Source organism: Lactuca sativa, chromosome 8 (genome assembly GCF_002870075.4).
Source record: "Lactuca sativa cultivar Salinas chromosome 8, Lsat_Salinas_v11, whole genome shotgun sequence".
Lineage (NCBI taxonomy): Eukaryota > Viridiplantae > Streptophyta > Magnoliopsida > Asterales > Asteraceae > Lactuca > Lactuca sativa.
Window position 1 is genome coordinate 110,345,415 of NC_056630.2, and position 24,651 is coordinate 110,370,065.

At 33.3% G+C, this 24,651-nt stretch overlaps 2 protein-coding genes across 2 annotated transcripts; both read right to left on the bottom strand.

Moving 5' to 3' along the window:
- Nucleotides 1-10,486: 10,486 nt before the first annotated feature.
- On the bottom strand, nucleotides 10,487-13,267 carry LOC111893177 (uncharacterized). Its single transcript, XM_023889244.3, has 6 exons — nucleotides 12,949-13,267; nucleotides 12,035-12,600; nucleotides 11,707-11,896; nucleotides 11,457-11,521; nucleotides 11,178-11,388; nucleotides 10,487-11,107 (listed from the first exon to the last, which is right to left on the bottom strand). Exons 1-6 carry the CDS (start codon nucleotides 13,048-13,050, stop codon nucleotides 10,784-10,786), a joined length of 1,458 nt encoding a protein of 485 aa, XP_023745012.1. The 5' UTR covers nucleotides 13,051-13,267; the 3' UTR covers nucleotides 10,487-10,783.
- Nucleotides 13,268-18,306: 5,039 nt separating this feature from the next.
- Nucleotides 18,307-19,599, bottom strand: LOC111893198 (protein EARLY FLOWERING 4-like). The gene has a single exon (XM_023889266.3). The coding sequence runs from the start codon at nucleotides 19,505-19,507 to the stop codon at nucleotides 19,112-19,114; it is 396 nt and encodes a 131-aa protein (XP_023745034.1). The 5' UTR covers nucleotides 19,508-19,599; the 3' UTR covers nucleotides 18,307-19,111.
- Between the last annotated feature and the right edge of the window lie 5,052 nt (nucleotides 19,600-24,651).

Consider the following 24,651-nt stretch of genomic DNA (forward strand, 5'->3'; position numbering starts at 1 on the left):
TTTATGTCCTTTTAGTATTTATTCTTTTTTTTTTTTTGCAACTTATAGTTTAAAAATGAAAACATTAATTTATCGAATTATTTCAATTGAAAGAAGGTTCACCTTATTTTAGGGTCAAAACAACAACCCCCATATAGCATTTTGGTATTCAGGTAGTTGACCTTATGTACAGTCCTTTGAAAAAGATTTACATCAGATTTCAATTGTTGGCTATATTTTGCTAAATTTTCTCATCTAATTTCATTTACATGGTAAACATGATTGTGATTTGCAGCCTAAATACCTTGAAATTTTGATGCCACCATTGATTGCAAAATGGCAGCAGCTTTCAAGCTCAGACAAAGATCTTTTCCCACTTTTGGAGTGCTTTACATCCATAGCACATGTATTGTTTAGGGTTTAGCTGTTTCTTATCAGTTTTATTGTAAAAAACTACAAAAAAAAATAAGATGCCTTTAGATAAAGCCCGCCCGGTCTAAAAAAAAGCCCAGTAAAGGCCCATAATTGTCATATAGAAGATTAAAAGTTGCTATGAGTACATGCCAAACAGAAGCTTGGACTTGTGTTTATTTGGTCAGCATTCACCGAACGTTAGCACCATTGAGAAGGATTAATGTGATTGATTAGTTGACATTTATATTTATTTCTTTTCTTGTATTAGGTACAAAGTACGATTTGGAATATAAATCTCCGAATAGATCAGGACAAAACTTCAAGTCAGGAGAAGATATGGTTGAGATGTTGAAGAAGGTTAGCACCATGTTCTGAAAAATAAGTCATAAAATTGTCTTGAGGTTTATTTAATGGTGGTTGGTGGTTTTGTTTTCTTGATGGAGTTTAGCAATGGAAAGATAGTTCAATAGCAAATTTAGTACTTTCTTGTGTATAAGTTTTATTAGAAAACAAACATATTTTTGAACCCTTTGAGATTTATCCATTTATCTACTATTGGAATGATTATTTGTATGACATTAACTTTTGTGCAATGTATTGTATTTTTTGTATATGGTATTTTATTTTCTATTATGAGACATGAAATGCAAATTTAATTTGAAAATTAGTAAATCTACAAATATTTTTTTTTAAATTTAAAATTACGATACGCAAAAATGTGTGTCATCTTCATTTATGACATGGCCTTTCTTGACAACGGATTTAATGATATACATTGTGTGTCGTAAATGCGCGTCGTCTATAGAGGACGCGCAAAAGCGCGTCGTCTCTCGTTATGATAGGGCCTTCCTTGACGCGCATTTGCGCGTCGTCTAAGCGTTTTACGATGCGCAATGAGCGTCGTAAAAGGCTGTTTTTCTAGTAGTGAAAGGAAATCTTAAGTTACAAATGAAAATACGTATATATTTGCGTTGCAATCTTAATAAAATTGTACATTGTGTTATTATAGTTGTACGTTTTAAAAATTTCAAGAAACATCTAATATGCTTTATATAATAGTAAATATATATATATATATATATATATATATATATATATATATATATATATATAGTGGGCGGGGCCTAAGAATAACAGATGTATATATCGAGCGCAGCTCAATGTCGGGCGGGGGCCAAGTATGTGATTTATTATGTGTGGTATGTGGTAGTTTGGGTAATTCACTAAGCTTTGTACTTATGGTTTCAGTTTATGTTTCAGGTACTTCCAGTTTCAAAGGAAATGGTTCAGATGATTGCATCGCACACACCACATAGTTCCATTTTTTTTGTGTTTTACTCTGACTCGAGATGATGCTCGATACACTTATTTTATTGAGATTGTATTGATGATGTTTTTAGAATATTGATTTTACTAATTTAAAAATGAACTTTTTGGGTCGTATTTTTGGGATGTTTCATACAATCTCTTCCCACGTCCTTGCTTATTCTCAAGCTTCCTTCTTCTTCAAAATCTGTAAAGAACACCAAAAATCACTCAAGAAGCTCATAAATTCAATAAGGTGGCTGAGGTTTTGAGATTTTCACTTCAAGGGCAATGGAGGCTGAAAAGGTAAGGAACTTGGGGAATCATGGTCCTTAAATAGGGTGCAAACCCTAAAAACTAGGGTTTACTTCAGACATGCGTACACCGCGTACACCCAACATATATGGTTAATGATCAGCGACCAAGTTGTGACTGGTACGTTAAGAATACTCAATGAGTACACCTCGCGTACTAACCAAAGGACTAATATGAAAGGGATTTACATTAGGGACTAAAAGGGAACTTACCAAAAAACTTGGATGTTACAACTAGGTTATGTATCTTAGTATATAGTGTTGAGGTATGAAGTCTTGTCCAACATGGAGCATTTGAAGCACTTGGAACTCAATGGAGCACTTGAGGTTTATGGAGCATGTGACAAAGGAATGGATCATCTGAGAAGGGAATGGATCGTCTGAAAAAGGAACAGATCAATTGCCAAAGGAACGGATCATATACACGGGGGTTGGGAGCATCTGGAAGAGGTTTCGAGCACTTATGAGTGATATAGATCAATAAGGGAACCTTGTTGCGCCATCTGTTGAAGGGTTGGGCCAAGAAGGATGCTGTTGTGACAAGGGCACTCCTTCTTGCGCCAAACTACACCCTTTTGCACTATGGGGTACCTCTCTTACACCATTAGGTACTCATGCCGCTCCATGGGGTATGTTGTTGCGCCAAGCATGGCCTTGTTGAGCCATGCATGTTGTTGTTGTGTCAAGATGGTGATGTTGCTCCAACCTAGAAGGTCTTACACCATATTTGATGCATGTTGCACCATCCTTACACATGTTTTGCCATCATGGCGCAAGATGGGTGTGACAACCCAAAACTTTCCATTCTGTACAACCATCCACTTCAATATGAGTCAAAACTATTTCTACTAACTTTCAAACTTTTTGGAATAAGTTTGAGTGTTTTAAAGTTAGTGCTTCAGAAGATATCAGGAGAGTGGATACTCTAGGGTTTAGTATGTAGCAATAAGTGCCCAAAACTTCTAGAGTTTGGAGTTTACGGTCCAAAATGGTATTGGGACCGTAAACCCAAAAGACTATATAAGTGAGACTTAGTTATTTTATTCACCTTTTCACATTTCCAAAGACTAGGGCCATTTCTCTCTCAAGTATCATCCCGTTTTTCTTCAAGATCTTCAACTAGTAAGTGTTTCTAGTCCTATTATGTTTAGATAAAGTGTTAAACATCAAGAAATCATCAAAATACCCCAAGAACAAGGTGTTTACGACCCAAGATCTTCTTGGACCGTGAACACTAAAAGTGTGGCTAAAATGTGCCCTTTGTCCCTCTAGACCTTTGAAACAAGTATAGAAACAACCCTTGACATGTTTAAACCTTAAGAGAATCAAGAAAACACCCAAAATCACAAAGGATAAGGTGTTTACGTTCCAAGAATCTCCTTGGACCATAAACCCTAAAAAGGGTGCTAAAGGTTGCCAAAGTGCCCCTAAACTCTTGCCAAACCTTAGAAGCAAACATAGAACCTTCCGTTGATGTGTTAAGCACATGAAAACCACAAATATGTCCCATATATATATATATATATATGTGTTTACGGTTTGGGGAGCTCCCAAAACCGTAAACACCTCTTAGGCAAGTTTTGATGCCCCAAACTCATTCCTTAAGCTTAGAAACTAGCCTAGACCTCTACCTAGAAGTGTTTAGGACTTGAAAACATCATTTGACCATAAACCATTTGGGTTTACTACCGTAAACCCTAAGAAAAATGGTCCAAAAACCGTAAACCCTATAAAGGGGTGATATGTTGCCCTAATCACTTCCTAAGGCTAAGAATTGAAGTTAGGATGCTTCAAAAGGACTTCTAGGACTTCAAACCACCAAATGGTCAAAGTACCATGAGTTTATGACCATAAACTCATGGGTTTACCACCGTAAACTCAAGAGGAGTTGGTTTCAAAACCATAAACACAAATTAGTGCCATTTCACTTCCCTTTGTTGAATCACATGTGATTCCAACACCTAGCCAAGGTGTTTCCTAGTACCGGAAGGTGTTATATTTCATATAGTTGTTTATAAACACTATATTCATGTCAATATGTGTCCTTATATGTCGTTTAGGACTTATTGTGTCTCAGGACTTCATTTGTGGAACTTCTCATCCGTACGCGCATACCCGTTTGAATCACCCACATCAGGTGAGTTCATACCCTGTAATGAATCTTTTAAACTATTTTTAACTGTTTTAAGGGGGAATACAAGTTGAACACAATGATAATTGTGTAAATTTTTGTTATACACATCTTTCAAAATGTTACTTATGTCATTTATAAGTTGTCAATACATTTCAAAACTCTTTTAAAGGTTGTGTTACTTTATAGTTGTACAAAACTTCGTTTTTAAAGTATAAGCATAACTTGGTAGATAAATGAGTCTTTTCAGTAACAGTACAGTTAGAACATTAGTAAACTATTATAGGTATAGTTTAGGAGAACGTCATTCATTACTTCTAGTACAGTGAAGAACACAAAGAGTCAGTTCAGTTCATGAGTCTATACTAGTGGTATACATTTACATAAATACTTTTACATGGATACGCTTACATGGAATACATTTACATAAATACAATATCAACACACAATAACAGAACATAACATAATAAGGTGCTATAGCATGGAACGTTTTTAGGATCTAACTATACCAATGAATCACTTCTACATTTGTGATAGTTATATTGGGTATACATGATCATAGTAATGTGGATGTTCACGGCTTGCACTCATGCAGGGGCCCCGTGTAGTTCCTAGAGTCTCTTGACAAGGGAGCATCTAGCATAGGATCTAGCCATCACATTATGCCTTAACCGTCAAATAAGGCACAATAGTACTTAAAGTAGTCACTTATTACAAATACAACAGTACTTACACTGTCATTACGACAATTATAGAAGGCTATAAAATTCCAGTGTCAATGCTATTAATAGTCGTACAGTCGAGTCTTGGTAGAAGGCTACTTTCAAAACAGTCGAGTCTTGGTAGAAGGCTACTTTCAAAACAATCGAGTCTTGGTAGAAGGCTACTTTCAAAACAGTCGAGTCTTGGTAGAAGGCTACTTTTAAAAGTTAGGACCATGATGCTAACTTTATGATTCCTTAATGTATACACTATAGGATACATATATGCTAAGTAGATTCCGACAGCTAATAGGATGTGTGCTCTTCGCTGTACGTCCTGTTCCCGTTGGATGTGGGCTTACACCGAGGTCACCCAATCTATTATCTACCCGAATATATATATATATATATATATATATATATATATATATATATATATATATATATATATGCTTAGTATGCATTAAGCCATCATAAGGGTACTAGGTATGGATCAGGTCATAAGACATAGAGTTAATGCACAATTATTCTAGTACACAACTTACTTTTCAAAGTCAGTACTTTTGGTATACAAAACTAGCAATTTTACAGTTAAGGGCTTAATCCATTTTATTAAGCCAGTATAGTTTTAAAGACTTTAAGTGAGTTAACTCTATAACACCTTAGTTTATACACCATGTTTATATATAAAACTAATATCCGATAGATAGCTAAATGTGTGTTTTCCCCCGACGTCATGTTCCCGTTGGATGTGGGCTTAGAGCAGATTCCCCCAATTAACTATCTACCCGATATCAGATTATATATAGCAGTATAAACAAAGCTATTATAAAAGTAATCACCGTAGTCAATATTTTATTATAAGAAAAATAGGTTTTCTTAAAAGAACTCTCCATTAGATATAAAGGAACCATTACAAATAACTCCATGAGTAACAAGTGAATACACCAAGGTTATATATGACAACGATCTAACAACCAATGGAATGTGTGCTATCCGCCTTACTTGCTGTTTCGCCATTGGGTTGTGAGTTTAGGGCAGATGCGCATAATCTATTGTTTATTTACTCCATGTATATATAACTTGTACCCACTTAGTACGCATAGAAAGGCTTGTAGTGTCATTTTACTTAACTTCCATTAAAGTAGGAAATATACGATTTTCTAGAGGAACAGGTGAACTTTTCAAAACATAACTTACAGCTTACATCACTTTTACATATACATTTTTCCACATTTTACAGCTTACTCACATCACTAAAATCTTATGAACTCACCAGCTTAATTGCTGATCAACTCTTTCAAATAACTTGTATTCTCAGGAGACTATTAGACAGGTGCTCGTGCTGGGACTTCAGAAGATGGAGCATTACAGCTTTAAGTCTTGTTTTGTTATTTGTTTATGACTTCTATGTTTTGTGAACACACACATTGTAAACACTTTCTTTCTAAATGAAATGGTTGTTCATTACTTTCTTACCATATACATATCTCGTGATACTTGACATGACGTCCTCCACCCCCGAACGTTTCCGCCGTTCCGGTTTTGGGGTGTGACAATGGGCCATTTTGGTTCCTTGATGAGACATGGTATCCTTGATGATTCAAGTATGCTATGAAGTCCTCTATGATGCTCAAGATTGTTCAAGGATGCTTAGAAGTTGGTATTGCTCGGGGATTACACGATGTTGTGCCACCATGATGAATGTTGGACCATTAGTGTTCATGATGCGCCACTATGGTCAAGGTGATCCATCATGTGTGTTGCTTATACTTATGGGTTGTATGACATGGAAGAATGTTCCAGAAGATACCGCATGGCGGGATATGATTGGTTGTCACATTTCATGGGCCAATGAGCTTGGCCCATTTGGATTTTATGTATGATCCCTCAAGTTTAAATAGACTCATATCTCCATCATTGTATGTGTGCATAAATTTCAAGGGAGTAATCACTGTGAAGAAGCAATCCTTTGGGGCATTTAGTAAGCAAGAGAGATTCATTTGTTTTGAGAGCTCAAGTGAGGTGTAACCTTTGTGTGTGGTTGTATTTGTTCTTCGAAGTTAATAAAATCCTCTCTCTCTCTCTCTCTCTCTTTCTCTCTTTCTCTCTTTCTCTCTCTCTCTCTCTCCCTCTCTCTCTCTTTCTCTCCCCCCTTTTTTTCTCCTTTGTTTGCTCGTGGATTTAGGTCACCTTGACCGAACCATATTAAATATTGTGTTCACTTGATTTACTTTATTCAGAAGTTTTATTTCCGCAAGGTCACCAAAGTTTGTTTTGATATTTGTCTGAAGTGCTTAACTTGTTTTGTTGTCACCCAACATATAAGATGATGCTATGTTAGATTGGTATATATGTATGATTACCTATATTCTATGGTTATATGTTAGATTGGTAGATCTATATGATTACCTATACTTGCTGATTATTGTTTATCTGTTGCATATGTCAACATATTAGTGGTTGGGTTGAGGCAGGATGCCAACAAACATTGGATGGGTGGGTTGAGGTGGTACTGCTTCGTGCAGTAGACCAACAAATTCAGGATGGTTGAGTTAAGTCTTTAAGCCAACAAACTCTGAATGGTTGGGTTGAGGCAATATGCCAACAAACCCTGGACGTTTGGGTTGAGGCCATAGTCCAACAAACCTTATATGCATGTATTATACTTGTTATTATTGTGTGGAGTATTTGGGGGAACTCACTAAGCTTCGTGCTTACAATTTGATTTCATGGTTTCAGGTACATCAGATAATCGGGGCAAGACGAAGGCATGATCATACACATCCTCCTATTGATATTTGTTTATGAGAGATTTTGATACTCTGATTTTTATGGCTATGATTTGGAAACACTGTTTTGTATAAATTATGGTTTATGAAAATGGTTTTGAAAAATGAAAATTTTTACTATGATTTTTGGAATGTTACACTTTAGTACCTCTTCCACCTCTTATACCTCTTCTTGCAATCATCAAAATCTTTATTTCTAGGCTTTCCAAATGGAATATAAAATCACTACATAATGACAACAAATGGAAGATTTAAACATATATACACTACAAAATACAAGAAAAACAATACATAATGACAACAAATAGACGAATTTAAACACTAAAAACATTGTATGGGAGTTACAATAATATGCATGTTAAACAATAGCCTTGTATTACTCAAATTGTTAATAAGAAAAAAAAAACCGATACATGTTGCTTGCTTGGGACAGAGACCGAACAAGTGTGTGGTGGGGGTGATAGGCTCTACCATGATAAAGAATGTCGACCTTGCTAATTTCCCTTCATTTGTTGGCTTATGTTTCACTATGTTGAACCCACATCTTCGAACCTCCTCTGCCGATGCTTCAACAATGTTAACCCTAGTTTGTTTTGCCCTTTAATTCATCGACTTATGGAAAAAAAAATATCCATATCATTAAATGTTTTAAAATATATATATTTATTTGACACATCAGATAATTAGCCGGTCAATTTATTTGAAAACCTGCTATTTGCTTTTTTAAACGATAAAATAAAATAGGTTGAGTTTTTCTAAACAAAACATAAATTAAAGGGTTTTTCTCCATATAAGAGTATAAGAGGTTGGGCTTTTCCATATATTTCGATATATTCAACTAATAAACTCGATTATCATTAATCAATTTTGATTGTGGAAGAATATAAAAATATCATATTGAAAAACATTTTAGAAGAGAGATAGAAGAAGAAAACGATTTGACGTTATCCTTCGTCCTCCCCACTACAAATCATCACAACTATGCTTGACCTAGAAGGTTCAGGTTGGTGTGCACGGATAATTCTCGTGGCCACGTAGACAACGAACCTTTTTATTGCCGGTACTTCGGCAGCCTAATAATAAAAAAACGACCGGTCTAATTTGGATTTGGTAAAATCTACTAAAAATAACAAAATCCCCTCTCAAAATTTGATGTGACCAAATATAATAGTAATAACTTTGAATTAAAAAAGGCCGAAAAGGAGATCTGAATTTGAGCATAAATTCAGGGGAAAAGAAAGAAAGTTCAACTATTTATAACAAAACTTTTCTTTAACGGTAGTGGTGCCGCACATGTTTCCGTACGAACGACATCTTCCTTAAAGGATTATAATTTTTTTTTGTTCTCTCTTTCGTTTGATAACATATTTATCGTACATTTTAATAATTGACCGGGTCTATTATAATACGATTTTTGATCAAAGTTGTAAAAAAGTTAGACGTTAGCTAGTCGGTGGACTGGGGTCAAGAGATTAATCGGCTAGGCCGAGATTTATCGGGGACCATTAATTGCTAATTTGTTGAATTTTAAAAACTAAATATGACTAATATCATATCAAAGTTCGTAAATACCACTAATATGATAACAAAATAGGTTAATATGATAAATACAACACTAGTTATGCCTCATATTGTTTCCATTGAAATAAAATTTCTTCAAAATGTTAAAATTTCATCATTTTATAATGTTTCACTCATTATGTATGCAATGATTAATCGCTAGGCGCTGTCTAATCGGTCGAGTAGCGCCTAAGGATTAATCGAGACCTAATTGAGATTTTTACAACAATGATTTTTATAGACATATACAAAATGTATAGATATTTTGTCTAATATTTCATGATTTAATGTTCAGAGTTGGAATAATTAAAAAGTTGTCATTGGAGGCCTTATGTGGAGATATATATGTTATGAAACTCGGTTTCCACATGAAGGGTCTGGAGGTGTTTAGATGGGTTGTTGTAGGGATGGTGAAACGGACCAGGAGGGGTGGAGGTGGCGGTTAGCATCAGAGGTAGGTATGGTGGTCGTGTGATGAGGGCCAAAGAGGGGTTGGAATGTACATTTTCAATCGGGTAATTTTGTCAGATGCCACAATGGACACAATATCAATGTCATGTTGACCTAAATAAACAAATTCGGCCATATTGAATGTCACAATTGATGACATGTAGGATTCTAATATCAGTTTACTCGTTTGAAATTTACCCCACCAGTGCATTGAGAACCTAAAAAAAGTTTAGTGACTGACCGAATACAATTAAAGATAAACGACCAAAATAGCAAAGTGCTTACTATTGGTTATTATTTTTTGACTTTAACCCTTAAAGTAAGTACTAAAAAGAGGGTTGTTTACAAATTATAAAAATAACCAAAATATTCATCTTGCATTGATTTAAGGGGCTTTAAAAGACTTGTAAATAGGATGATGACACTGGTAAATCAGCTTTGGTACGGAGGTTTCAGACGAAGCGGATATACCCATAAGAAATTAGACAAATGATCCAAAAATGACATAATATTTCATACCATTGATCAGTACATGAGATGTCCATAAATCCGAATAGAGATAAGATAAAAACAATGCAACCCCAGACTCCGAACAACTTAAAAGGGAGTCAACATGGCAGTCAACTACATACTATGAACGTCTAAAAGAAAGTCTACGCAGAGGTGTAGTGGCCTAAAAATACATATAAAATATCTTTTTAGCAAAAAACATATTGTGGTTTTAATTTTTTTTTATTAAAAAGAAAAGTTTAGTATCATTATAACAACATACTTATACTTAGGATGCAACAAATAATGTATCATACTCTTTTTGTGTAACTAATTGCTCACACAAGTAGGTCACATTTAAAAATTCATATACCTTTTATAGAGTAAACTCTTTTTAACATGGTACAATTTTTTTTTCGTTACCTTTCCAACTCAGAAATGAAAAACAATTCCACTCATTCGTGGATCCAGTTTACATTTACATAGGAAGAAAACAATGACCACAACATGTGAAACTGAAATTACTGATTTACCCATGATCCATCATCATTGTTTAAAAAAAAAGAATTTACTAGCTCCATCATAAATACAACTCCTCAATATGACTTAAAACAAGTTGGTCTACACAAGAAATAAGCATATTCTCAACTAAGTTATGAGTTGGGTTTTATTTAAAATTACTTTTCTTTTCTCCTCTATCTGTTTCTTAATAATTTCAGCATTTGGAGGAGGGAGTTTGCAAGGAGGGGCTGATGAAGGAAAAGTAGCCGATCTTTCAAGAACCCCACGTTGAGTTTCATCAGCATAACAAAGCAGCGACTCAACACACTCTTCTAGTGCACTTTCGGGCCTAACGGGCTTGAAATCCAGCAACTTTGAGTACTCGGTTATCAAATGATACATATAATCATACACCCTCTCCATATTCAATTCCTCCATAAAACCTTGCCCTGCTTTTCCTATTGCCTCCGCCTGTTAAAAATCAAAAATCAGTGTCAGTATCAGTATCAATATAACCAATGTGTGTTATATGAGGGTTTACCTCGGATGGGTGTGAATTCCCCCATTCGACTGCATTTTTAATGGAAGGACAAATGTTGTCTGGGGAGATAGGAAGGTAGTTTTGTTTGGGGAAGAGGCCACGGCTGAAGAAGTCTTCATATAGCGGGTTGATTATCAAAGGAACAGAGCCACATGACAAGATATATTTTAAGCTTACAGACCAAGCATACCCCTCAGCGTATATCTTATACCTACATAAACAGATAAAAGTTGTAAAAAAAAGAAGACTAAAATACCCTTCAAGACACTTGAAACTTACCGATGATTGCATTGGCTAGATAGTTTCGAGTGTTTGAACCCAACCGATATTTCATGTGCCCAATTCTGTAATACAATGTTACATCAAGAAAGGTAAGCAAGTACACACACACACACACACACATATATATATATATATATATATATATATATATATATATATATATATATATATATATATATATATATAAAGGCACATATTATTGCTTTGGGATCATTAAATCGGTGTTAACTGTTTAAAAAATAGGCACCTGACGCAATATTTGAGCTCCCCACTTTTTTGTGTCGTTACAGAGGAGCATTTTTTCTCTAACGGGAGAATTAACATATGGGTTTCCTTTCCAATATGCATAAGGTAACTTCTTTTCCCAAGGTATAGTTTGTGAACCTTTTTTAATGCTTTCAAATTCCTCTTCCCAAGGTCCCAAATTAACCTCCACCCTGAATATAAATATCCAAATCATTCTTTTTTAGTACATTGGTATCAACTGGACACGTTATTGTAGCGACTTATAATATACATTCAAGATTTTAAAGAATGTCATGATAAAAATGAAAAAAAAAAAAAATTGAGCTTACCAACCCCAGAAAGACCAATCAGGAAAAGGGATGTCAAAATGATCAGGTGTGGTGCAATAACGAAAAATTGGCAAAGGCATAGCAGAGTGATCTCTCTTGTAAACAATAGGCCTATCCATGCAATCAAACATCATATCCACATCTGGTATGCTTCCTGGATACCTCTTAAGAAGCTGCAATATCCCCCAAATTGTAAACAAAGTTCGGCTCAGAACACAATTGTAGTAATAATCCACATACAATTTCCCACTAATGATCACTACACGGAAAGAAGCAAATTTCTTGGCTTCCATTAAATTGGCATATGAAATCCGAGTATGAGACCAAGGCTCAAGATCATGATGTATCCATCTGTAAAAATCAGGGCATTTTTCTGATTCGCGAGTGAAGGTCGTCTGGCCGATGTTGGACTTGGTCAAGCAGGAAAGGTAAGAGCATCGTACAATCTTGGAAGCTCGACCGATCTTTGTTTCGTTATTGAACGTCTTCGCAGGGAATAAATGCCACGGAGTTGGTTCTAAGTTATGACCGATGATAGTTTTTGTCTGACTAGCCAAGTTGTCCACCTGTTCGACGAAATGCCACAAACAAAAAAATACACATCCTACGATAAATAAAAGTACGTACTCAAAACTTGTACATAAACTTACAAAGGGTATAACGATCCATGGAAGAATGGCTTATTAACAATCTCAAAATCATCAAAAGTCAACACTACGTAATTTTGCTTTTGCAGTCATTGCTTCCATTATATTTTGAAGGATAAACAATCGGATAGAAGCGTATTAATTAATTTTATGATGGAAAAATCATCAGAACCACAGAAAGGTTTTTCCAGAATTCAAATTGCCGAATTGATCTTGTGAAATCACTTAATTTCGAACAAGTAAATGTGTAAGAAGGAGAAAATGTACCTTATATAGAACAAGAAGCGTGAGACTAAAGATTAACAACACAATAAAGAAAGAGGGGAGGGGGGAGAGGCTTAGAACTGTTTTTCTCGAAAACAATGCCATATTTCAAACTTGATATTGGTGACAATGGTGATTGATAGTAATTTGGTGTCGTACAATCGATATAAACATAATTCTGAAAACAGACTTCGTTTCCATCATTTGCTCAAAGAGTCGTCTCTCTCACATGGAGTGGAGTGGGGAGCTCAACTACTTGATAGCGTTTCCCGCATCTTACTCCAAAAGTCCAATGACCGACATTTTCTCTCCAAATACCAATACCTCATATTTACATTTTACCCCCTTGTAATATTCCCAGCTTCTGGATTGGGCTCTATATATGGGCAAAGGAAATCAATATTACACCTCGCTCGAAACCGATCTTTACGTCAATGATACATTCTAGGTAAAAACAAAACGAATTATTCTAGTAGAAAATGAAAAATAAAACATCAATTTTGGCCCCTTAACAACCCCAAATGGTCAAAAAAAAACATTATACTTGTTCGTTTGTCCGTTTTGGATCAACCATGGAAATTTTGGAATGTTCCAACACCAAAAGCAATTACCGTTAAAGTAACAATGTGAAACAAGTGTTATATAGACAAGTTATACTAGGGTATAAGAAACTAATCAAGAGAATAGTTCATAACAATTAAGTCTTTCACATTTATTAAAGGACAAGTGATATGAGGGTATAACAAAGTATCTAAAAAAATAGTTTAATATAAACCTTATCTCAATCATCTTAAGTTCTTAACCCAAGTTTCTTCCAAATCTCCAAGCTTCTTCCAACAACATCCATCATCTAAACTCATGTGAAATACATATTGTAGACTTAGGAAGCTTAGTGAGCAATATAGAGCTAAGGAACATGTGTATGAAACTAGCAATTTTCATACACCATGCTAACCCCTCTAAAAGGTTTTCAAAACATTAAAGATTGATATCATTTCAATAGTTTACGAAAAAGAAGCATTTCAAGTATATGCATTGCTTGAAACATTATTAAACGTACCCAACAACTTTAAATCAAATATTTATATGGAATGCAATGCATGGATGTTACTATCTGAAAACTTATGTCATCTCAAGTCCAAAACATCCCACATGTCAAAGGATGGAAACTTGGCACGTGTAAAGGTAGTACATAGAACACTAAACACATAAAAGCAGGGCCGGCCCAAATACATGGGCGAGTTGGGCTATGGCCCAGGGCAGCAAAATCATAGGGGCATCAATTTGGTCTAATTCTTATACTGTATATATAACTTTAGCCCAAAGTTTAATCCAATAAATAGCCCAATATGATAACCAGCGTTTGAGGCAGCGTTTGAGGAATGAGGAGGATTGTGGAAACAAAGTGGCATCTCAAGCATTGGCACGAAGCACCTTGAGAAACCAATCGAACTTCTAGGAGAACGCATTGCTGAGATCGAGAGCCTTTAATCGACTTAAGACTGAAATGAGTAAGTTTTCATCATTCTTAATTTCTCATTATAATTTCCCCACTTCTCTCTAACTCTCTTAAACCCACTTGCTACTAAATATTGGCGAATTCCTTGACTTCTCATTCTAATCTCTGATTTCTCTACTGTAAGATTTCTAGTATTGTGATTTATGAAACATAGATTGATAGAGTCATCGAAAATCTGAAGACTTTTGGTGTATTGGATTTATAGATAGGTTTTGGTTGAGTTTTCTTTCTGAGCTTCATAATTTCTGTTTTAGTCTCTCTTATTCTCTACTTCTCATACTAATTTATGAATTTTGACTTCTGATTCTTGTATTATTGAATAATACTGAGTTTTTTATACGATTTCTGCATCACAAGTCATCGAAAATCAAAAGAAGTTTGACGTTTTCGATTTCTAATTTGGGGTCTGGTGAGTTCTATTTATGAATTCTCATATCTCCTATTATATTTTATTTTCTCTTATTTTCTGTTTCTCATTCCAATTTCTTAGTTCTAACCTATTTCCATTTTCTCCTATTAGTGAGTTAGTTCTCATACTACTGAGTTCTCATATCTCTTATTACTAAGTTTGTTTTTTATGTGATTTCTGAATAATAGATCACCAAAAATAAGAAGCGTTTGAGGTTTTGGATTTCTAAATCGGGTTTGGGTTAATTTGATTTCTGAATTCTGATATCTCCTTTATGTTTTTTTTTTCTCATTGCAATTTCTAATTTATGTTCTATGTTTTTGTTTGTTGGTTTCAGGTGTTGGTTTATTCGATTTCTTTTATGTTAGCTTTAGGTTATTCTGACTTTTTAGAAGGAAGAAGACATAAATTTATTTCGTTGTTATTATGTAGTAGTTTTTTCAAATGAACTTGTATTTCAGATTCTATGATTTATTTTTAAGATCTTTTGACATCTTGAAGTGGAAATAAAACATAAACTTTGTTCATGTTGGATATTTCTTTGCTTAGCTTTTATAACTTTATTTGTTGATTTTAAAATGTTTTCGGATGAAGCATACAAATCGAATGAAATATCAATTTTATTTAGCGACAATGATTTTTTCACAAAATATTGATTATTGTAGAATATGAGATGCTTTGGTTTCAAAAAAAATGTACGAATGCATTGTTTTAGGTGATTTATGTAGGTTTTTGTTGGATGATTTGTTTGATTATAAAGTTTATGACATTTTTGATCTATAAAATTTTTATTTATAAGTTTTCTCTATGATACGGTACATATATAAGGGCATAAAATTTTCATCTCGTCCCGGGTAGCAAAAAACAATGGACCGGCCCTGCATAAAAGCTCCAACACCACAATTACACTGGTCACACAAGTCTCAACTCGTCCTAAATAGAAGCACATTATCATAATTAAAATCAATTCAAACACAAAATCTATCCTTATTTTAATAGGTAGATATACATACTAAATCATTTCAAAAAGGTTCTAGCCAAAATAAATAATACGGACATGTATTCTTGGGCAATGAATTCACCTTGATAACCTTGAATAACAACTCTTTACTCCCGAGAGTATCATATCCTTTGATCTCCTATAAGTCAATACAACTAATAGTCTAATATATAATGCTTACATATCATCTAATGTATGTTATCACCCGTTTTCCTACAAGGATTTGTATGGCCTAGAAAATTTATTGTATAGTTTGTACCTTCATCTGATGTGGTTTACAAAATGTCTCATACAAATATACCATTCATTTTAAAAGGTTTTCTTACAGAAATATTATAAGGTCAAAAATGTGTGTGTGTGTATTGTGCTCATGTATAGGCATACAATATTTTACGGCTATTATAATCTTCCCCAAAATATATTAAATGTACAAGGGTTCGTTTGGTATGACCATACAGTCGGAGTTGATGGCAAAAACTCCATCAACGACCATTATAGTCTTCTAATTTGAATTCTAATGATATATAATGATTAATTGTAGTTTAAAGTGAATAGACGCAAGAACTAAGTTATTTACCAAGAGATCCAATTTAATGACAAGTTATGTTTACTAAAACTGAACCCAAAACTGATTTATCGATTGTTAGAAAATTAGAACCTAACCCAACCGATAACAGTTTCTCAGTTTTCAATTTTTTTTCCAGGTTCAATTTTAGACTCGAACACGGGACCTCAAGGTCTATAAGCAACACATTGAACCAATAAACCTAGAAGCAATTTATGATATGACTTTACGAAACACGTATATATCCATATAGTATGTATAGAAAAAATATATTTATAAATTCGCTGCGATTTGGTTTTTATCGATTTTTGCATTTTCTAAAACCAAAATCAAACCAGTATTTTATTTTTTTTAAATCAAATCACAATCATCGTTTTTCGATTTCGGCTCACCTCTATCATATATAGTTTCTCCCTTATACTTCTTGGACTTGAAAATAACATTATTTTGAAAATTCCATAAAACATTATTACTCCATCTTTCTACTTTACAAGTGTCAACTAAGACAATTATGTTGTGTTTTTGTTTGATCCAACATTACTTTGACAAGTTTTTACGTGAAACGAACACAACATGATACAATACCGTGTTCTTTATATTAACATAAAAACGACTTAATTAAGTTTTGTATCGTATATATTTGTGATGTTTGAGATCATATACTGCTTTATCAGAAGTGATGGATTCAAAAGTTTTTGCATATCATATTTGGTTAAACTAACTCGTCATTACAAAAGTGTTGATAGGTAAACAACATATATGATAATCCCTGCCAAAAGTTTGAATACTTTCTCGATCTTATCCCATCACTTTACCATTTATAACGGATACCATCATGTGGCACAGGAACTCCTTTTTGACAATTTCATAAGTAAAAAAGGAAAGATTTTCTCAAACTACGATTGTACCTTACAATCAAGGTTGGGATTTGTTTTTTAGTAACCATCATAAAGCGTATTTCAATTCAGCCTTTTGCCTAACCACAACTTCTTGTTTTTCCTAATCACGATAAAAGATTCTTAACCGATTAAATTTAATAGAATCAAAATCAAATATTTACAAAACCCTCTCTTGAAAACAATTTAATACAACTCTCACAAACAATCATAATATTAAAACGGCTTAAACTATATTTGATGTAGTAACTAAAAACTAGCTGATAGTTGAAAAACTAGCTATTATCTTAAAAGCTAGTTGTTAACTTATAAACTAGCTGATAGAAAATAACGATTACAAAAACAACTGATAAACTACCTGAAAGATATAAATGACATAAAAAATATTTAAAAATATATATTATTTATAATTAACCAATATTTGGAACTTAAAACAAAAAAAAAAAAAAAAAAAAAAAAAAAAACTAGTTTAAATAGTTTTTTTTTTGGCATGACAACTTAAAAAATTCAGAAAAAAAGTTAATTGTGATGCACTCAACACAATCTTAAACAAAAATAATTCAATTTACTATGAAAACATGTTCAGATAACATCAATTAACAAATGATTTCACAATTAACTATTAGTTAATTAATAGTATAAATGATTTAATTCTTAATTAACAACAAAATAGTAATCTAGCAAACACATTATCATATGTGATCAAACTAATATAAAAAGGACAGGACTTAGTCCAATATAATGGACAAAAATTAAACCACGATGTGACGAGTTGCAACCAGGAAACAGATGAAACTTGCTCCAATAGCTAGATTGTGACAACTTTTGGACTCTTTAAGGTTTATATATTACATACTCTATCAATAACTCAAGATCATAACTCAATAACCATTTCAAGATCATAACTCAAGAACTAGGACACAGCTATCAATGACCATTTCACTTGTGGATGTATCCATTTACTCACAATCATAAACACAAATTCTTTCGATTGATGATGCAAATAAATTGTCATCACAAATTCTGAATCTTATATGCAGTTCATACATTATACACAAAAATCCCAACATCAAAACATTCACAGATTACATGGAACCCTAGAATCAACCAATCTTACCATCAGATTCAGATCCATGACATCAATGTGTTCCAAAATCCCCATCATAATCCAGGTCCCCTGCAACCTCCTTAATGACAGAAAGAAGTTTGGAGCACAGTGTGTCAAATCAGTCAGTCTTTCAGACAAGAATTAACACATAAAAGCAATAGAATACCTACTTATGGAAACCAAGATCAATTACAGCCACACCATTAGTTCATAAACTCCAAGATTATGTTAAATTTTATGAAACATCAGAGGAAATTTTCTCAATATGGAAAACACTCTCACAAAACAAGTATGTATTTATTCACTGAACAAGAACTCCAACACAATTAGGGCAAATCAACGAAGACAAAACATAAATACCTCATAAGATTAGCAATCTGCAGCAATCACTCTACCTTAATCATCAAAGATGAAGGTATGACTAGTTATGCACTCAAATCTTCATTTCAAAATACGATCAATCACAACAAAACCACAAACGTCATCCAAAAGACACCCCATGCACGAACGTTATGAAAGCAATCGAAATAGACTCTCAAACTGACTCCAAATTTGTAAAATATACTAGCAAATTCTGTAAACACAGATGGCGTAAAAGTATTTTATTAAAAGATGATCGAGAATTACTGAAACTAAGCGACGAAATACGATTTTTAGGCAAAACGCAAGTCACGAATCTGAGCGATCCAGCTTATCGTTTTTGTTCTTGACGCGCCGCTGATGAACAAAGCTTGCGAAATTGACAGATAGATTCGAATAAACAGAGCTTACCTTTGAGATATTACCATTAATTTCCTGAATCAACGCGACATTTTTTACCAAATTATCAGGAATCTTCGACTGATGATTCTCGTTCACCTGTTGAATCAACAATCGGTTCTGATCTAACACCGATTGCGCTTCCTTAAAACTCTTACTCAGCGTCTCCCAGGCTTCCGTGTCGCACTCCTCTTCGCCTTCGTCTTTCTCCGCTCCGGTCAGCCACCGCTTCACCGATGTTTTATCAACAGAATTTTTTGGCTTCTCTTGAAAAGTCGCCTCCTCTACCGCCGATGAGGAGTCCATTTCTCCTCACACACCAACACCCAAACACACACACACACAGTTTGAATTATATCGCAAATGAGAACGATCGTCAATGGTAAAGAACAACCGACTGTCGAAAAGGCGGTATTTTTTTATTTATTTCGTGCACTTTCTGATAAACTGACGGATATGTTATGCTTTGTGAGATGAGAGTAAATATCAACCATCAGATTTAACATAATTAATGGTGAAGATTTCGTTGTGAGATACGAAAATGACAGGCAGTTAGTTTTCCTTGTCGAAAAGATCGTATAGATCTTAATGGGTTCTGTGATTGGCTAACTTATACGGTAACGCAAAAATATCTTTAAAATATTATGTTTACAAAATTAGTCCCTATACTTTCTCAAACTCACAGGGTTTTCCCTAAACGTTTTAAAAAATTTAAATTTGAGTAAGGATGAAACATGATGATAAATATTTGAGTTTGGAAAGGACTGAAGAGATTAAAAATCAATTTGATGCGTCTATTTTAAACTTTTTAATGATGGGGGCTAATTCACCTCGACGAATATAGAGATGGATGAATATGATAAACCTTAAAATCGAGTGACTGAAAAGGAAAAAAATAATTTTGGAAGACCAATATAGAAAGTGATCCCTTAGTCGAAGAACTTAATAAGAAATTCACTTCGTTAAATTTTCACCATAAACCGACCTATTCTTCATTGGAAAAGGTTCAATTTGGATGTATACGGAAATAAACCAAATAAAAAAAATATGGTATCATAATTAGTTTATGCGTATGTTCTGTTGTCATCTTTTTTGACCCTTTGTCTTTTAATCTGTGGCTCACATTCGAGGTAATTGCTTAACCATAACAAATGAACTAGAGAAGTTTATATTAATATTGTAATGTTATAGTTGTAGAATTTACAAGAACAATCGAGATATATATAGGGCCTAAAGTCAAATACGGGCTAAGCCCATGAAACGATCCAACTCAACTCTAGAAGGCTCTTGTAATGTTCATGTCTCTTATCAAGTTATCCATATCATATATATCTGCTTAAAGATGCTATTTATTAAACAAGCTCATTGTGTTCGGTATTGTCATTTTTTCATTTTTAGGGTTTCTTAGTAGCAATTTTAGTACACCCCCCTTTCCCGTTCTATTGAAGCCAAGATACTATCTGCTATATTCTTTATTTTCATGACTAGGTTATAACTCGTACATTATAAGGAGTTATAAGGAGTGATAAAGTTAAATAGACTACATTCTATAAAATAGTCTTAATTATAAATAATAATAATAATTTAGTTAATAACATTGTATTTCAAATTTTGTTAAGTAGTTTGCTGTTTTTGTCAATAAATATAAGCATGTTTCAATTTCTGTCAAAAATTAAGTATTTTGATATTCCAGTTAATAAATATAAGTATGTTGTTATATAAATGGTACACATAACAGGGAAATTTATGACACTAAAATGTTAAACTCAATTAAACTATTGAAAATATCTATAACAAAGATAAAATTGAAAAAATTAGTCACTGAATCGAAAAAACCATGTCAATCAAAATTGTTTTACCAACAAATCGTATAATCAATATTTTAACAGATATCTTGTTATAAATAGGTAATTTTATTAAAATGTAATTTCATATTAAGAGATAGATTGAAATTACAATGTTATAGTAGAAAGTGATAATAAGAAATTACTAAAAGGAAGATAAATGGTTTTTATATCGACCATGACTTTTCTTAAGATGTAGGGGGTGTTTGACTTATTTTTTTAGGAACCAAAAGTCCTTTTGGCAAAAGTTACAAAATGACAGCATTTCCTGACTTTTCTAAAAAGTCACTTTTCCTTAAATAAAAAATCAAAAAGTAGCTTTTAAAATGGTTTTACCAAACATCTTTTAGCATTCTATCTTTTCCAAAAAGAACTTTTTGCCCCTCAAAAGATAAGCCAAACACCCCCGTAATACAATGCAAGATGCCGAGGAATGAGTTTTTAAGTATCAATATATATATATATATATATATATATATATATATATATATATATATATATATATATATATATATATATATATATCAACATTTTCATACTCAAAGCAAAGTGAAGTTCCCAGCACAATGCAAAGTCTCAAAATTTTGTATTTTGTATACTGTTTAAATTTTTTGTCATAAAAAAACAATTGTAACCTACAAATTAAATATTCAAGAACCATTAAGATAACTCAAAGGTGGGTACTTTTACCTTAATTATTATGCATCGACTCAAATGTCTAAGAAGAAAAAAGCACATGCCCATTTTTTCGTGTGTGTAGCAGGGTTTGACTCTATTGAATCTCATATAACAATATGCTCCTAGGACTACAGGCTACAGATGACACCAAGTAAGATGTTATTGATGTCATTTGTCGTTCTCTAACTGTTTCCAACATCGTCGATTCATAGAGTATGATCATTATCTGTATCAAATAACTTAACACCTTTATTTTTAAGTGAAGGATCTTGATTTATGACCTTTATTAACAGATTGAAGAACTGCAAATACTACTTTATCAAATATTTGGTAATGTTCTCTTTGTCTTCATATGACTCATGGTCTTTCTCGATATCTATGTATGAATCAATCACACCTTTCTTCTTCAGATCGTCAAATCGCGGAACTTCTTTACATAAAAACTCTTCATTGATTTCGATTTTGGATAAGTCGTCGGAATCGGGGTAACCGTTAGAATCACTTCAACCCTATTTTTCTATGTTATGAACTCCAATAACAGATTTGGCAAGAAAATAGTATAATCCGATAACTCAAATAATTATAAATTAGAACTTAAAATTTAGAAGTAAGAAATTATTCAAACTTCCAATAACATAATAGAAATTAGAGCTCACAATTATACAAACTTTCAGTAACATATATGAGAACACTAATGTATGTGTGTAACATACAAAAAGAATCAGATTTCATAATTTTAAATTACATACTAATATAAAATTCTGACATTATACATTGATCTAAAATTAGAACTTGAAATCAGTTACAAAGACCGCTGGAGGTAGGGTTGGCATATGTTGGATTGAGCAGAGAGAGAGAGAGAGAGAGAGAGAGAGAGAGAGAGAGACTTCGCTTCGTGAATCAGGATTGATGCGAACATCAAAGAGCGGAGAGGCAACCATTAGAGTTTGTTTTCAATTTAACCCATTTGTAGCAAAAAGCAGTTGAATAAGCCCTAAAAATCTATAGATTGAGATATATGCAAATAGCGAGATTTAGGGAATTGAATCCCACATATGGTAACTTGGAGTAGATAATTAAGGACTTCAAAATTTTGATAGCACATTTCACAATATATGATTTGAAGATTGCTTTTTAATTAAGGAGATATATATTGAGCGGGAAAATACAATATTGGGTAACCAAAAAAGGACACGTGGCAAAATAGAATGTAAAAAGATGACACGTGGCGGTATAGAGAGTCTTTTATTAGAAATAGAGATATTATTTTGCTGTTTCTTTCTTGACTTTCATTCGGTTGTCAACTTTCGACATTCAGGTGAATTTTTCATAACTGATTTAGGCATATTTTTTCTTTCTTGGATTTGCCTCCTTATAATGTATGGTAGATATATGTTGGCTATGATGCAAAATGTATTGCATATGTTTTTATTTCTCCATTATTCACATAATTATACAAAGTAGTAATCTATTTCAACGTGTTTTGTATGTTCATGATATAACATGTTAACAACAATGTTGAGTTGTGTGGCATCAACGATGTGGCTCCAATCTGAGTTGCGTCTAGATCATAAAGTAACCACTACAACCATAAAACTCACATATATCGTGTTTAGCTTCTTTTGTTGAATGAGATAGAACACTTTTCTTCTTCATCCTCCATGAAACAGGTACACTACTAATGCTAATAAAATAATATGTACATGACCTCCTCGTGAAAGGACAACTAAGACAATTAGCATCATAGTATGCCATGAGTTCCAAATATCTAGGCGAAGGTAAAAATAATCGTTGAACCGGAGTAGATTTCAAGTAACAAAGTACTCTTTAAGCAACATTCATGTTGCATTTGTCAATGATTACCCATAAACTAAATGAGCTAGTTCACAATAAAAGCAATATCTGATCGAGTAACTATGAGATAAAATAATCGCCCCATTAAGCATTTGCATTATGATGCATATACTTCTGGAACTATCCTCTTCCTTTTTAAGTCTAAGGTTTTACTTCATTAGGAATGCACTAGGTTTATAGGATTGAATACCATAATACTCGAGTATGTCAAGGGTGTATTTCCTTTGACTTATCACAAAATATTTTGGAGACTATGCCACTTCTATTCCTAAGAATTATTTTAGTGATTAAAGATCTTTAATACTAAACTGAATTATTTGATTTCGTTTTATTATGTTGACATCATTTCCCATCAACATGATGCCATCTATATAGATTAGTGCAACAACAACGTGTGTATTTTTCTCTTTGAAAATGAGCAACAAATGGTCGAATTTGGATTGACTAAATCCATTGCTGGTGAGAACTTTGGTAAACTTCTAATACCAATTTGTGGAAGCATGTCATAGCCCATAAATGTATTTTTGTAATTTACAGACACAATTTTCTTCTATATTTGTAAACCATTGAGGTATTTTTCATGTATACCTCTTCACTGAGATGACTATAAATGAACACATTATTTACGTCCAACTCATGCACTTCATATTGTCTTTTTTAAGACGGCGGTCAATGCATATCTAACAGTCACCATTTTTTTGGGAAAGAGGCCACAACCCCGGCAAAATAACAGTCACCAATTTCACAATTGGTGGAATAGTCTTGTGGAAGTTAATACCTTCTATATAGGTATAGCCTTTTGCCACCAAACGTGCTTTGTATAGCTTTATTTCTTCCTTTAGATTATACTTCACTTTATAGAATTACTTCAAATATATTGATTTATTTACGTGTCGGAGCTCAATACGAGTCATATCCTATTTTCTTTAAGTGTATGTATTTCTTTCATCACGACTTCTCATTGATTTGGATCTTTTCCATCATGTGTAAAGCTTGTGCGCTCATCATGTCATGTGATGACCGTTATGAATGTTTGTTTAGAGTTAGAAAATTTAATATATGTATTAAATTGAG